Here is a 16893-nt window from a genome sequence, read left to right as displayed (position 1 = left end):
GAGGGCCCTTTTTTTTTTTTTTTTTTTACACTTTGGAAGTTTAAGAATAAGTGCACACAAAGGGCTTCTTACCCCCCTCAACTTAAACTAGACAATGTTCACACTTGTAAGCACACAAATTGAATATAAGGCATCTAAGCACAAGAAAATATATAACATGTAAAGAAAAGAGGAGAGCATAGATATCACCTCGTGTGGGAATTATAACATGAAGTGAAACACACGGGATTGATCTTCTTGCACCACAGAAACCAAGGATTACCCTTTTGAAGAATTTCAAGTGACTCCTCTCTGTTGGCTTTCTTCTTCTAGCTTGAAGAAGTCTCTCCCCCCTTTTTTTCTTCTTTTTTTCTCTTGGGCTCCTGACCGTACACTTCTTGAGAGAATCCCAACTGTGGGAGTGTTTTTTTTTTCTTTCCTTTTTTTTCCTTTTAAAAGGGAACGAAAATCAATTCTAAGATTAAAGTAATTATCAAAGTCCTCGGCAACGGCGCCAAAAATTGATCGTGCCAAAATCAATATAAAATTAACCCGTAACAATGCGCAAAATGGAATTTGATTGGTAGTAAAGCGGTAGGGTGTCGATCCACAGGGACTAGGAATTACCTCAATTATAAAAACACATGGTTGAGATTTGACAATGAAATCGATTATTGAGACAATCCTCTGAATTATAGAATCACCACATTTAATTGATTTAATTACAAAAAAAAAAAGAAAAAGAAACCATAGTTACAAAGTTAGAGCTTACCTATACCCTAAGAGAAGGTTTAATCGGCCATTTGTGGGTGAAACTGGTTTTTGGTTTTTGCCCGAACTCCCCCTTCTTCTCTCTATGTTTCTGCCGAGTTCCTCCCTCCTTTCATTTCTGACTTCCTCTCCAATTACATGAGCAAATTGGGCCCCAGTATATAAAACATAAGGTAGAACTAGACAATAGAAAGTGGGGAAATAAATGAAAGAAAGAGAAATACAATACAAGTGGGGAAATAAATTAGAGGCAGGAGAACATGCATGGGCGGCCACTATAGATATCTAGGTGGAGAATTGAAGGAGCAAAGGACAATGAGGGAGTCGGCAGGGAAGGTAGAAAATAATCAGGTCCTCTCTGTCGGGCATGGGAGTGTTGGGATATTAAAAGTTTGGGTCTGTTAGAAAAGGTCACGGGCTGAGCTGGGCCTCTCAAACAAGGTCACGAGGGGAGAGGACCTGTATCCTCTCCGTTCGTTCCTTGGCGGGCTGGGTTATCACCCAACCAGCTGACTGGGACGCAGCAGGACGCTTTCCCTGGTCGGTCCCAAGTTGGGAAGGAATGATCTCTCGCGGCCAGCCATTCTGGTGGTGGGTTGGTCGTCCCTGGACCCTTCCAGCTTGGGTTTCCCCTGAAGACCTGAAGTCGTCCTGGATGGCCTCCTCGGTGATGTGCGCCCCTCTCGGATGGAGCTTCACTGTCTTGGGCTCGAGCTGGGATCCGAGGAATTTAAGCAGCTATTGCCTCAAAGATTTCCCGGATGACGACTGTCTTGTCGCCGTTGTGCAACCGGGGGATGGATCCATACTGGGGCTTTGAATATATTGACTACTCAAAACATATTTTTCTGCCCCCACAAGAAGCATGACATGGGAATGTGCTAATTCGACATGACATCCGTATAAAATGGCATTAAGGCTTTTTCTGAAATTTTCCAGCACAAACCATTCACTGTTAAATTCACCATCTTTGTCATTTTCCCACTTTTCTGTCTCCTCTTACCACCTCCTCCGTGAAATTCATATTGGACAAAGCTTTTCTCTAGCGAGATCAAGAATTTACCGGCTCCGGCTAAGCTGAACGACTGTACTGCAAGTTTGTTTCGAAAGCCATCATTTTCCTTTCCGAAAAGTGAACAAATTCACTTAGACATATCCTTTATGTTTTAAACGGAATACTGTTTTTCTTGGATTATAGTTTATGTAAAGAGTCTATAGTTATCTCAAAACTGGTTAAGTGAGTCACGCTCGACCAATCCGGAGAGACTGTATTCTAGCGGAATGAGAGTGTAGAGTAAATATATGAAATACATATAATACATATCAAAATAAAAACATAACAATAATCCAATTTATTTATTCTACTTTGCTTCACATGATCTGTTTTTTTGCTTCATTCCAACCCATTTCAATTTGTCAACGTCTCGAGACTCCACAAGTAAATGACTGTTGTTCCAATCATGCCATATTAACAAGTGCTCACTGGGTGATGATGAAGATAAAAAAAAAGAGTACGAAATAAACTGAAACTTCATCACATATATGTCACACATTTCAAACTTTTTCCACATATTCTCACAAATTTTTTACATAGGTATTAGCTACCTGAGCTAGGGAATGACAAAAAGATCAACTCATATATGGAATCAACTGTACGTTTCTATTAGAGCAAGTATCAAAATGAAATTTACCCAAAAAAGAGAGTATCAAAATGACTACACCGGAGCCATTTTTTGGCATGCGACATGCAACAATGAAAGCCAAAAATTAGCAATATTTGGATATGTTTGGTGCTAATTGGCACGCGCAATTTCCCCCCTTAAAGGATGAGACGAGGGAGGGGAAATCAGTTCTGGTTGGGTGGGTGGCAAGGTTGGCAAAACCGAACTGGCTGCGAAATCCGGCACAATAAATGGCTCTGTCAAATTATTCCCAGTTTCAGCAACATATGTCTCCATCGGACCAGAACAAGTAGAAAACAGCGTAGAATGGAAACTGATGACATAAAGCTTCTGAAGTTGAAGCGGTTCTAGTTTCAACCTTATCAATAGAAATGAGCAAAAGAAGGTCACCATTCTATTTTGCCAATCAGAAAACTAGCTCATTTACATGAAGTGATCAAGAAGCCTCACTAGAACATAATGAAGGGGCACCATTAACCCAAAGAATCTCGAAACAGTTTGCTGACAGGAAACATTTAGTATTGAGGTCATAACTTACAGTTATGGACTGGCGATGCATGAACAACACCAGCACGCGCAACAGCCGGAAAGAGAGAAAAACGTCGACTTAGTTCAACAGCAAGCACCCCATATTTGCAGTATCCCTGTGTAAGATAACATCATCAGAAAAACACGCGGTCTTCGAATGAAGTTCCAAAAGAAAGGAGAGGGTGTTGATAAAAATTGTCACTCACAAATTTTGACGAGCTAGGCTCCACAGTATGACAAAATGTCACCGTCGAAAAGAGTCTCTATCTCATTGAATGAAACCATGTCATCAATCCCGCTAAGATAGCCGTTATAACCTCCATAATCTGCCAACATGCCGTTGATTGGAGACCCTAAGGGATTCGCAAAAGGTCTATCTTGCTCGTTCGGAAGGGTGCCTGTCAAATACTGGTGCATATCTCCAGATATATCATTTCCATTCCTATGTAGTGCCGGTGCATTGACTCCAGAATCCCCTGCCCGAACCCATGGTTCATGAAATCCCGCCTGGGTCTGGTGTCCAACACCACCAAGCCCAAATTCCAGTGATGGATGATAAAGATCATAAGTAGGGTCATGATTCAACTGAGCAGTTTGTAGCAACCCATAATTCTGACCATTAAGCAGCCTGTCATTTGGAGTTTCATTGGGCAATCGAGAATCCAGAGACCCGTGATGCAACTCATTCTCTTGAACCACTGGATATGGCAAGGGCATGCCGTTAGCAAACACGTTCTGGCTGGGTAGCACATTGGCAGGTTGAAGGGTGGGGTTTTGGTCAAATGCTAATTCTGGTAACTCGACATTTATATCTTCGCTAGAAGATGGTGCAGCCTTTTGATCACCAGGGCTTGGTTCCACGCATGGTCTTTTTCTTCTCGGTCGCTCTTTATCCCGCAAAGAACGGTGTTTCATCTTTTGAGGTTGACTAGATGGCTCCACGTCTAGTGCCTGATCTCTCCTATGATCTTTAGATGATACAGAACCCACACAATCATCAACACCATCAACGTCATAGTCACTATCACTATCAACAGAAGGTTTCTTCTTCCCACTACGGCCACCCTCGGTTACGCCAGATGTCGCATTGTCACTGCTCGGCTGCTGGATGAAAGATTCCTCGCGGCTCAAAACCCCCAACCAAAGTGAGCTCTCCTTAGCAGTCATTTTGTCCTGTAAGCACTTTGATTTTCTGACCAACCTCCTGATCTTCGCAATATCAGGCGACATGTGCTTTATCACGGCAGTCAACACTCCCACTTTCCACATCTTCTTCAAATCATGAGGCTTCCTATACGGAGGGCTCTGGCCTCTGGGTAGCCCCAGTTTCTTCCCCCACCATTCTTCATTCCCCGATGGCCACCAAGGCGGGGGAACACCCTTCTCTAAAGGGTACTTCCTCTGAGGCGGATCGCAGTGTTGCATCAAAGAGGACAAAAGCGACCCTAAAGTCGCATCTTGCAAATCTTGAAGACAGCTTTGGGAATTTCCCTTCTGGGAACCATTCCCCTTGTCCTTGGCAAGAGCCTCCACTTCATGTTTCGCTATGGCTAATGGCCCATTCTTGTCAAACTTCACCTTCTCCTTCCACCAAGCCCTGACGTTATCCGATGCACCACTCACCGGTTTACCCTTCTCGGGAATGATCCCGTACACGAATCCTCGGGCTTTGCAAACTTCCATGAGCTTCAACATGTACTTCAGTATCCCATCCTGAGCTCTGGACATTTTCTTCCTCTGAGCCTGATTGGAGATCTGCTTGGGCTTGAGCTTCTGCTTCTCCGCGGCTTCTTGGGCTGCGAGTTTTTCTCTTTCCTTGATCCGCTTGAGTTTGATACGATCTTTCCACATTCGCATTTCCAAGTCTTCTGCTTCAATCTCCTCATCACTCACATCTTTCTCTGCTATATTCTCTCCCCTTATCTCATCAACTTCTATATCCGAACTGTCGTCCAACCCATTGGCATCAATCATGAAAGGATCCATTACAGAAGATGTTTAACAGAACCAATAAGAACCCCAAGACCCAAGTAATCTCAAAAGATAATCAGACAAGAAATCTCCACCCGCTCATTCAAAAAATCCAAACATATACTGTTCCCTTTGGCCTTCAATTTGAACACTTGAAATCAGCATCAATATGTAGCACAGTAGTTAAAACCCTACAAATCAATTCCTAGGCATGAAATGGATTTCAACATAAGAAAATAAAGAACCTGTTTAGTAATCCGCCGAACCACCACACACACAGTGCGCAAGAACAATCAAGTAAAGAACGCAATTTTTTCATACATTCACGAAGGCTTATGCCAACTTCCACTATCTAATGAAGAAAGAGTATGTTGGAATTTGGGGCCGGTTCGGGACCAAATCGGGTCGCCCATGTGGGCATGATCCGGTGACCCATATATTAGAAAGTCCTATCTCATCTCGGAGATAAGAGATTGGAGAGGTTGAAGTAATTTTAATCTCTTAGGATTAGAAGACTTCTAAATCATCTAGGATACTCTCTCTCTATTTAATTCCTGCAGGATGTTCATTGAGACTGACACAATAATATACACAAGAGATATAGAGTTTTGGGAAACTCTCTCTCTTCGATAGTTCTCTCTCTACCATTAAAGAGCAATCCGAGCTTTTGAACCGTGGAATAGAGGGTGATACTCGATCCTCGTAGTATCACTCCATCGCCGGAGTTTGTCGCTGATTCAGCACGTGATTGAGAGTTCATAATCCATCCGCCAAGGTCTGGTTCGGTTAAAGTTCGCAAGAGGTAACCCGAACTACCCACTTCTACACTATTGTTATATTCATCTCACATTGGTATCAGAGCCTTAGTTAGATGTTTTCATGCTCGTTTGTACTTGAATAGCCATATGTATCAAGTTTTTGACGTACATATTGACTGATTTTCGTGTATGTCGAATATAGGTCCGAAAAACATGATTTTTCAAAAGTTATCGAAATTGTTTCAAATTTTACAGAACGTAGTCCATAACATATAGGTCATATCTGGAAAGTTTCAGGTTTATTGGATAAACCATTTGTGAGAAAAATCAAACCCTAGTTGGTTTTCTCGAAACTTTGACTGGACAGAGGTTTTTATGTGTTTTGATTTAGCATGCAAGACTTATATCATTGCGTAGCTCTTGTTTCTAGCTTTTCAACGATATATTATAAGCTTGATTTGGAGTTACGGATCAAAAGTTATGGCAAACCCTAATTTGGGCACGTTTTGGAGAACCCTAGTCCTAATTGGAGAAGATGAAGTGAAGTTTATGCACACTTTCACTCTCAGCTAAGAGAGAGTGAGATTCACCCCTCTCTTTACCAACGTCGTATGGAAAAATTGAGAGTACCGCTAAACTCGAAATTGAATTTTCTACGTTTCTACCTTTTCATTTTATTTTTCTGAAATAAATTTTATTTTTCAGAATTTTAAATACAAGAAAAAGGAAATTGGACTCGGTTTATGAGAGAGTGGGATGCGTGCCTCCTCCATTGGGCACCAAAATTTTTGTGGCATATTCTGCTACTATTACCTATTGTTTGGGGTATGAGGTGTAATATTTCAGTAAGCACGATTTTTTATTCTGTATTTTCTGTTCGTTGTTTATTTGGGAAAATTAGAATAAAATTCTGAAAAGTTATAAATTTTCAGATTTAACCTCCTGGAATCAGAAACAATTTATTGGAGTGGTTGGTGTAATTTTTCATTGTACGTTGTTTTTATTCTATATTTTCTGTTCGTTGATTATTTGGAAAAATTAGAATAAAAATTTGAAAGATTATAAATTTTTGGATTCAACCTCCTAGATTCAGTACCTATTCATTGGTGAAGGTTTTGTATTTTTCCAGTACATGTTGATATTATTTGGCATTTTCTACTTGTTATTTATTCTTGGAGAATTAGAATAAATCCTGAAAATTGACAATAATTGCATGTGAGCAACTAAAAATGTACAGAATATTGAAAACAACATGTTTAATATTTTGGGTGATTTCACATGTTATATGTGGCATGTTTGGATAATTTTTGGCATTGTTCAATGTTTAAATTATTCATTTTAATAGCATGAAAAATACTGTTTAATGCATAAATTGTGTTATGCACTATCATAAATTTGTTTCATGCTTGTGATAAGTCATATCTAGTGGGAGGGTGTTCGGTAGAGAATATTTATATATGTTTTTCCCAAAAACTAAAATTTTGCGCATGAATTAAATTAAATTATAATAATAAAAACTTAGAGGCGCAGGAGATGATTATAAGTTTTGCGAGTTTTTGATCTTGCGATATGTATGGTATTATTTATTTATAATTTAGATTTTTGCTGCAAAATAATTCTGTGTTGTGTTGTTATTAATAATCCCATGCACATTTCTTTGATAGAGTTCAAATGGAAGCTAAGATAGTTGTAGCAGGTTTGACCCAGGTTGAGAAATTGAAAAGTGACAATTATAACGTGTGGCGCTATGAGATCCAATTTCTCCTTAATGAGCTAGAGGGAGATCCTTGACCATGAGTTGGTTGAGCCAAAACATAGTGATTCACCACAGTATCTTCGTGATCTTGAGGCCTTTGAAAAATGGTACAAGAAAGATCAATGTGCGTGACTTACTATGGTACGCAGCATGCACAACGATTTGATATGTGAGTTTGAGTTTGAGTATTATGAGACTGCTCATAAGCTGTGGAAAGCTATCAAACAGAAATATGATATCGACTTCTTGACTAAGATGGTCTCGAACTTGAAATGTGATGATGAACATAAATCAGAGTTCATGAAGGCAAAGCGCCAAGAGGCAGTTGAGCTAGATGGTTCATGCATCATAGTTGAGACTGTCCCTCGCAGGTCTGGGTACCAACGAAGGAAGGCTAAACGCGCCCTTAAGAAATGAGCTGCTATAGCTCTTAACCCTATTGGCGCTAGTTCTTTTAAGTGTAATAGAGGCAAGAAGAAGAGTGGTAACAAAAATAAGGCCAAAAAGGTGTGTTTTTACTTGACAAGTTGGGACACTTCGCACGTGAGTGCACTGAATCTAAGAAGGTACTCCATATTTTTGTTTCTCATGTAGAATGTTTTGGAACATGTCAAGGTTTAGTTGCTTATTGATAAGCACCCAATAATGCATATTCTTGGTGTTTAAATCATTAGTTTTATTGTATTTATGTTTATAAAGTTAGTGCTTTATGTGATATTGCACGTAAGGTAGGTTTTTGTGTGTTTCAGGAAATTTGTATAACTAAGGCACATTTGAACGCCAAGGAATGCTCTGGGTGCAACAAAGTGCCCCAGACCACGTGCCACCCCGTGGTGGTGCCTAAAAAGTCATGAAAAGATAGTTTTGAGGTTACTCGGGATGCCCAAGGGTCAGGGAAGTGAGGGAGATGCGAGGATTTTATCTTTTGATGTGCAAACTATTTTTGATCCAAACCCCTTGGATTAGAAATTAAACTCGACAAGCTTTCCAATGGTTCAAAGAACACCCAAATCCGAGTTTGGAAGTGTTCGGAGCGAGCTGCAAAGTTGCCCAAAAATCTATCAAGCAAAGCTAGTACCGGTACTAAGGAATTGCCAGTACTGATACCCACTGATTAAAGAGCAGCAAAACTAGCCCGTTGAAGCCTGGTACCGGTACTGAGGAATTTCCAGTACTGGTACTGCCTGGGAAAAATCTGCAGATTTTTGTAACTTTTTCAACCTTCCATTTATGGAAAGTTTCCACTTATGGAATATTTTTGGGATATTTTGGAGGACTTTTTGGTCCTTTGTAACTTAACTTTAGAGCCATATAAATAGGCTTGTATGCCTTTTATGCCATGGATGACCATTAGTTAGCTTTAGGCCTAAATTTTTTTCTTGCTTTCTAGGATTTTCATTATTGTTCTTAGTCTTTCAAGCTTTCAATCTTCAAGAAGCTTTCAATCTTCAAGAACTCAAGTAAGTATTTGTCGTACGTTAATTTCCCTTTTGTTAATGTTGTAGCTATGGACTAGATCCTTAGTAATATCAAGTTTATTTCCGTTTCCTACGGTTAAATCTCATGTCTCAATTTTCTACTATCTTTTGTTCTTTGAGCATGGTTGAGTAGTTGATTGACTAAGTCTTGGGCTAATCTATCCCAATGATTTAGGTAGTTGTTTGTTCTCAAACCTTCAAGCTTAAAAGAATGATTTTCGGTTTAGAACTAAGCTTGCAATTTTTGGTCTAAACTAAGATTGTTAACTTCTTCGATACTGTGTCGACAAGCAAGCGGTCTTGGCACACGATATACTTGGAACTCTGTCATCCTATATTTTCGATTAATTAGTTCAAACAAGTTAGTTCGATTCCGGTAAATCATATCATTTGATTAAACATAATCTTTAAAGTTAAATCTTCTGAGCGTGAGCGCGCGGTCGTGACTCTCACTTGAGTTATATTCGAGAATTGATAACGGCCTAAGCACGGGATCTTAGTTGCATGAAGCAGGAGCGGGGGAGGGAGCGCAAGCAGGTGCGGGAGCGGGGGAGCGAGGGAATACAGAAGCTCTCAAGGTTGGGAGCGTGAGAGTAGCTTGTACATATATTATAAAAATAATGTAGCATAGAGTACTCACTTTGAAAGTACAATCATTTTAAGAAGTAAAAATATGGGCCAAGTCTGCCATAAATGTAAGAAATGGGCTAGTGTTACAATATATGATTTTCTTTTCAAGATATCATGACTTGGGCTAGATATCATGTGTTCATTGAAGATCAATGAATAAAGCCAAGTGACAAATCTCTGTTTTCCTATACAAAGATCATACAAAAGCTCCCATCTTTGTAAGGAGCGAGCTCCTATCTCAATGGGAGCGGGTTCCGGTCAAGCTTATTAGTTGGGAGCGCAAAAGTGGGCTCCCAAGGAGGGAGCGGCTCCATTTTAGGAGTTTCCTACAACTAAGCACGGGATCACAGGATGGACAATCCCTAGTCTTGCCTCTCTTTGTTCAAATCTCATTTCTAGTCTTTTTACAATAGTTTTCCACTTTTCAAAGCAATACCGACAGTTTGCCATCTAAATGCCGAAAATCTCACATAAAGCCTACAATCTGAACAAGCTATATTCGATTCCCTGTGGTACGATCTCGGTCTTATTGAGTTATTTTGCAAACGACTAGAAGCCCTACCCTTCGGGCTATACATCCAGGAGTATTCATCTACAGTCGTAAGCATTTATTCTCCTCATTCATGGGTTGTAGACTCAAGAGCAACCAACCAATTAGCCAGAAAACAAGATAGGTTCGTGGAGTATTGCCGAATTCCAGTTGGAGGCCAAAGAATTTTCATGAGAAACAAGTCTAGTGTGTTGGTGCTCGGCGTTGGCAAGCTAGACATGCGACATGAGTGCACTTTGTCTTTTCATGAAGTACTTTATGCTCCATGAATTTGCCGAAACTTGTTATTAGTCACTGGCATGATGGGTCTAGGTTTTTATTTTTGTTTGAGAGTAGCTTAGTAAGGATTGATTTGGGTACAATTTATTATGATTTTGGATAGTTTGGTGATACTAGATGTTATTAATAATAATGCTAGTGATTCTATTTGCTTTGTTACATCATCTGTTGATGTTGATTCTGTTAAATGACATTCAAGATTAGGTCTCATTGGGCAAAAGGGGGATTTGTTAGTCAACCTGCCCATTTGTGACCTTTGCCCAATAAGAGAAGCAATTAGAAAACCATTCAGAAAACCATAAGGGCATTTGTTCCATTACAGTCGATCCGTTCAAACATTTGTGGCTCAATGATAAAAGGGCAATTAATAATTCCTTATACTTCGCAACAAAACAGTGTGGTGGAGAAAAGGAATCATATGCTACTAGATATGGTTAATTCGATGATGGAGTAGCCTAATCTCCCAATTTTGTATTGAGGAGATGCATTGTTAAACTGCAACCTACATCCATAACCGTGTGCCTTCCAGATTAGTACCTTCCATCCTATATGAGCTATGGACCGGCAGAAAACCTTAATTTTGCGGCCATGGGGGTTGGCTGCTCAAACACATAGTACTTCTCATAAGTGTGGGAAAGTAAGCATTAGAGGTGAGTAGTGCATTTTTATGCGTTACAATGAGCACTCTAAGGGCTATGTGTTTGTTGGTCAGCAACCTAATGGAAGGATGACTGAAATTGAGTCACGAGATATGGATTCCTGAAGGAGGTTTTCCTTAGCAGATGAGAGGTTAGTAGAGATATAGAACTCTACGAGAAGGAGAATCCAACGAAAAGCTCACCAAATCGTCCAGTTGAGAATGGGGAAGAAATTCTTCTACCTCCTAGGGACAGTGGGAGCGACTTGCTTAATTGTGGATTAGATCCAATGGATATGGATTCTCAAGATCCTCTTAAGCATAGAAGCAAACATTGAATAATCCCTCGTCGTCTTTTTGAGATTGAGGGGGAGTTTTCCATGATTGCTCCTAAAGACAAAGGAGAGCCTAAAACAATGGGAGAAACTCCTTTATCGCCTGCTAGTAAGGAATGGATAGCTACAATGTAAAATGAAATGGAGTTTATGAAGATAAACCTTGTCTGGGACTTGGTTGATCTTCTGCTCGGGCGCAAGATCATTGGGAACAAATGGGTTCTGAAGATAAAATGCGAAGCAAATGGTCCCATACTAAGCAATAAGACTAGTCTAGTAGCGAAGGGTTACACCTCAGTCACCTTATTCTAGCCTTGGAACTATTTTAGGTGGACGTTAAGGCAAAAAGCTAGGAGCGCAGAGTTTGCAAGCTCTAATGGTCTATCTATGGCCTAAAACAATCATCCAGGCAGCGGTACCTGAGATTTCATCTAACCATTTGGGTTTGCGATGATCAATGAAGGCCATTGAGTGCATATGAGACGGTCCAATGATAGTTTCTTGATATTGTCATTCTATAATGATGACATTTTAGTTGGCTAGAAATGACTAGGAGATGATGTCACCACAAAGTTGTGGTTATCCTTCACTTATGAGATGAAGGAATGGGCAAAGCAAGCTATGTGCTTAGAGATCCTTCTAGGAAGATTCTTTGTTTAAGAACGTTTTTAGAATGATTCCGGAGATAAAGCTGCAAACTCACAAACACTTCTATTGTTAAAGGCGAGACTTAGGCTTAACATGGAACCTAAAACTCCTAAAAAGTTGGAACAGATAGCCCATGTGCCCTATTCAAGTACCGTTGGCAATGTTCTAAATGGCGCTCGGCGGTAGTCGGGTGGTGAACCGCCGCCAAGTGCCTAGGCCGCCTAAGAGTTTGACCTTCTTCTTCTTTTTTTTTTGGTATTTTTCTTGCTTTTAGTGTATATTATGGTATTAATATATACTAAAAGGACTCGTTGTATAATTTACCATAGCACACACATATATACTAAGAGTACTATATACGTATAAAATTTTAGATCCAAATCCAGATCCAGATCGAGAAACCCACGCCGCTTCTCTCGTCTCGCCACCTTGGACTTCGCCAGTATGTCTCGTCTCTTTCTCCCTCTCTCGTTTCTCTCTCTCTCTCTCTCTCTCTCTCTCTCTCTCTCCCTCTCTCTCTCTCTCCCCTCTATGTCTCTCGTCTCTCACGCCGATCGTCGACTTCGGCGCTGCCAAGCTCCACCTAGCTGCCTAGGCGGCCGCTAAGCTCCACCAAAGTCCACCTAGCCTCCCTAGCCGCCTAACAAAACGCCAAGGGGGGTAGTCGTGGCGCTGACCCTACGCCTAGTGCCTAGGCGGCCGCCATTTAGATCACTGTCCTTTGGCAGCTTATAAGTAGTAATTGGTCCAATCTTGGCCGTGATCATTGGAGGATATTAAGATATCTATAATGGACTGTTAATTATATGCTTTGCTTCCAGAGTGTAAATCTATGCCTAGTTAGGTCAAAGATATTGTTGCACAAAAGAAAGTGATTATAAAACACATAGCTATGAGTCTCATAATTGTATGCCCTTTGTCTAAGCCCCTTGCTAAGGGGGCCTTTGAGACTCATGATAAAGCTTTAGGACTGTGTAAATGATGATAGACGTGTTTTATTAATTAATTTTATTAATCACTTCTTTCAAATTTATGGGATATTTATGCCATTTCTGCACTTAATATTAGCTTATTATTGTTGTAATTTGGACAATTGTTTATTAAACAACACATACAGAATTGAAAGACCAATGTCGGCTGGTTAGATTGGCTTACTCACACGAGCAAGCTTTTGGCGCTTGAGATAGCGAGCGAAGATGAGACGGATGGGTATTAAGATATAAAGATTGGACCTGTGATATAGTCTGAGTAGAATCAGATATACCCATCATATGTCGCCTTGGTTGGAACCAAGATAAGAGAGACCAATTTCGGATAGTTCCCCCTATCTTGAGATTAACATGTCTTTGTTAGCTAGATGTGAGGACTTATGTAGCGCCATGATAGCAAGCCATTTGAGAACTCAAGTTGGGCGCTAGGTAGCGACTAGACTAAGATCTGTGCAGTGTTTGGGAGTATGACGTCGCTTTTTGGAAAAGTAACTCCACCGTAGCATGTATTCATACTACATGTGCTTGGCGATCATTTATTTTAGAGGTGAGTGAATGGATTCTTGTTTCCTCACTGTGTGAGTCTAAGCGGTCATTTAGAAGGTGACTGTACATATATTAAATGTGCACTTTATTTTTTGACTATGTCATGTAGTAGAGACTTTGTGTTGCTACTCTAGCTTGTCTACCTAAGACCACAAAATGTCAGGGTCCCATGGAGCATGTCTGGGAAAGCAGCAAGGTTAAAATGAAGTGACATGAGGGCAAAAAGAGGATCATTTAGTAGTACACCCTTGCAATACATTCACTGTCGACAACTTAGGTTGCTCTATTGGAATGCAGATCGGGTGTGAATATAAAGTGCATGACTTTGGGGGGTCAAGCATGCTTTTTGGAAGGATTAAAGATGCTTGGTCTGGTGAAACTAAATGGATTTAGGGTACACATGAGACATTCTTATGGGTTGATGTCTCTATGTTGGCTCTTAAAAAGTTTCTAGTGTAGAGCTCCCACTTGCAGGTGCTCCAGTGATCGCACGGTTCATTAGCGTGTATGAGTTTGTTTCTTAGTTGGGTAGATGGAAGAGAGATTGATACAACTTGTCATGCCCATGCATGGACGAGTGGGAGATGTTGGAATTTGGGGCCGGTTCGGGACCAAATCGGGTCGCCATGTGGGCATGACCCGGTGACCCATATATTAGAGAGTCTTATCTCATCTTGCAGATAAGATAGGAGAAATTGAAGTAATTCTAATATCTTAGGATCAGAAGACTTCTAAATCATCTTGGAGATAATATAGGAGAAGTTGAAGTAATTCTATTCTCTTAGAATTAGAAGACTTCTAAATCATCTAGGATGCACTCTCTCTCTCTCTCTCTCTAATTCCTGTAGGATGTTCATAGAGACTGACACAATAATATACACAAGTGATATACAAAAAGATATAGAGTTTTGGGAAACTCTCTCTCTTCGATAGTTCTCGCTCTACCATTAAAGAGCAATCGGAGATTTTGCATCGTGGGATAGAGGGTGATACTTGATCCTCGTAGTATCACTCCATCGCAGGAGTTTGTCGCTGATCGTAATCCATCAGCTAAGGTCTGATTCAGTTAAAGTTCGCAAGAGGTAACCCAAACCATCCGCGTCCGCACTATTGTTATATTCATCTAACAGACTACAATCTATATCGACTACTATAAGCATGTTTTTATCGGCGGGGATCACGAAGTTCGCATAAGCTAGTTTAGACACCATTACCGACAGAAATATTTACTATCCTAAGTTTTACCCGATCCCCATGACATCCTATCTAGGTTTGAGGGGCGCCGCCTGGACTCCCGAGACCGAATCGGACCCGACATAATCATCAAAGTGGCAATCCATAGCCAAATGAGGCTTCACAAACCCAACAAATCCTAGGCCCGATACCCTCATGATGAAAAGGAGGTATGAAACAGACAAAGTAATATTCAAAGGTTCAGAAAAGATAAACGAATCCAACTCAATTCTGTACAAAAGTATTTAGATATATATATATATATATATATATATATATATATATATATATATCTATGTCCTACCCAGAGAACAGAAGAATTTATATCAACGTACATATATACATACAGAGAGAGAGAGAGACAGAGAGAGAGAGAGAGAGAGAGAGAGAGAGAGGGGAGTGGGCAAGGATTTTGAATCGTTACCTGACATCGGCTCCAATGTCTTCAGATACACCCATGAATTGCAATTAGGGACCTACCTCCGTTTGCTCCCCCCTCGTGATAAGATACAGAAGAACAAAAGCTTTAGAATGTGCACTTATCTAACAGGAGAGAGAGACGAATTGGGGGGCGGCCAAAAGTGGCAGAATGGATCGAAACAACCCAGAAACGCGACACCGAAAGTGAATGATGAAAATAATACCTACCCAGGAAAAGAAAATTCGAGATTATGTGAACCTGAATCAATTTTTTCAACTTTTCTGCATGGTGTTAAATTCAAGATTATGTACGAATGAAAAGAAAAAAAGAAGAAGGGGGTGGGGGGGTAAGCTTTGTAAAGAGTAATATTTTGCTAATTAATTCGGATTAATTAAAGTGGTGGATTCTAGGGAGGAAAGAAAGAAAGAAACGGAGTATGTATGCATGAGAAAGAAGTGTAAACCAACACGAACACTTTCCGGGGACAGCCAATTGAGACTCTCGGGAAAAACAAGTCCAGGTTCAATGTATGTGGCAAGAATAGATAGTGCAACACTCTCAAGGGGGGGATGGATTTATTTATTTTACTCTGTTTCTTCCAAGCAATTGCTGAGAGCAAGCCCCCTCCGGTTTTAAGAATTTATTTTATAATAAAGTAATCTCAAACTCAAAAATAATAGGTTTAATGAAATTTAAAAATATGCAATATGGATCTTATTTGAAAGATCTCGATGTGATCTTTTATACGGTGTAAAAAAAATAGAAAAATTATTTTTCATTTACATTATTTTTGAGTTTGAAAATGTGAAATAAGTACTTATTTTTTAAGAAAGTGTTCTAGAACGGGACCAACGAACTGGATTAAGACAAGAATTGATGATTAATTTTTAACAAGAATATATCCTTACGTTGTTTTTTTTTTTTTTCCGTTGATGAGACTATTTGTTGGGTTGTTACGAGTCAGGACCCTCTGTGCTGAAAATCTCTATACTGAGGGGGTTTTCGGCCGTTGAATTTAAAACATAAAAAAGAAATCAAACAATTCAACTGTTGGAAAATTCTTTGGCACAGAGGCATATGGGTTTTCGAAACAGAGGAGATCGAACCCCGATTGTTTCATATTGAGTTTTAATTTGTTATTGCAGACATCACATTGAGTCAGTGGCGGAACTATGTTGGGGCCTGTGGTGACCCCCGGCCCCTGGACTCCCTCCAAGTTCCCGAGTTTTAAAAAATTTATTTTGTCTGTATCTGATTTTGAATAATATTGATAACTATTCACGTATAACTACTTTATAATCTTACTGTAATACTTTTGGTATGATTTGATAAAAAAAACTCTAGTTATTTTACATTCTTGTTTCTCAATTTCTTTCATAAATAAAAAATAATTATATGACTATTGAAGTTGCCTAAAGAAAAAAATAAATTGATTGGTATATATTTGAGGTGACAAATTGAACCCAAACTCACTAATCAATCCAAACGACCCACTAGTATATAGACCCAACCTGGCCATCTAACCCATTTACTAATAAGTCTTAATTGGGTCTCAATTGGACCAGGCTAATAAATGACCCAATAGGCCTAGACATAACCCACCACAGGAATCAAAGGAAAAGAAATCGAGAAAATGACGGCCCAGTACGTGTTTTGATAATTAATATTTGTTAAAGACATGTTGAGAACATTTATTAATGCT

General features: G+C 39.8%; 1 protein-coding gene across 5 annotated transcripts; it reads right to left on the bottom strand.

Moving 5' to 3' along the window:
• Positions 1 to 2251: 2251 nt before the first annotated feature.
• On the bottom strand, positions 2252 to 15698 carry LOC131336073 (ETHYLENE INSENSITIVE 3-like 3 protein). Of its 5 annotated transcripts, XR_009202745.1 has the most exons (4): positions 15195 to 15632; positions 3167 to 5122; positions 2971 to 3076; positions 2252 to 2668 (listed from the first exon to the last, which is right to left on the bottom strand). XR_009202745.1 is itself a non-coding variant. In XM_058371714.1 (3 exons), the coding sequence occupies exon 2, from the start codon at positions 4944 to 4946 to the stop codon at positions 3180 to 3182; it is 1767 nt and encodes a 588-aa protein (XP_058227697.1). In that variant the 5' UTR covers positions 4947 to 5122; positions 15195 to 15698; the 3' UTR covers positions 2252 to 3076; positions 3167 to 3179. The 5 variants fall into 5 exon arrangements, 4 of the variants coding, with proteins under 4 accessions (XP_058227697.1, XP_058227728.1, XP_058227720.1 ...); XM_058371714.1 differs by having other exon boundaries at positions 2252 to 3076; positions 15195 to 15698; XM_058371745.1 differs by having other exon boundaries at positions 2252 to 3076; positions 3167 to 5136.
• Between the last annotated feature and the right edge of the window lie 1195 nt (positions 15699 to 16893).

This window comes from Rhododendron vialii, chromosome 1a, assembly GCF_030253575.1.
Source record: "Rhododendron vialii isolate Sample 1 chromosome 1a, ASM3025357v1".
NCBI classification, from domain to species: Eukaryota; Viridiplantae; Streptophyta; class Magnoliopsida; order Ericales; family Ericaceae; genus Rhododendron; species Rhododendron vialii.
The sequence above is the reverse complement of the archived record's forward strand: the minus strand, read 5'-3'. Positions and strand labels throughout refer to the sequence as shown.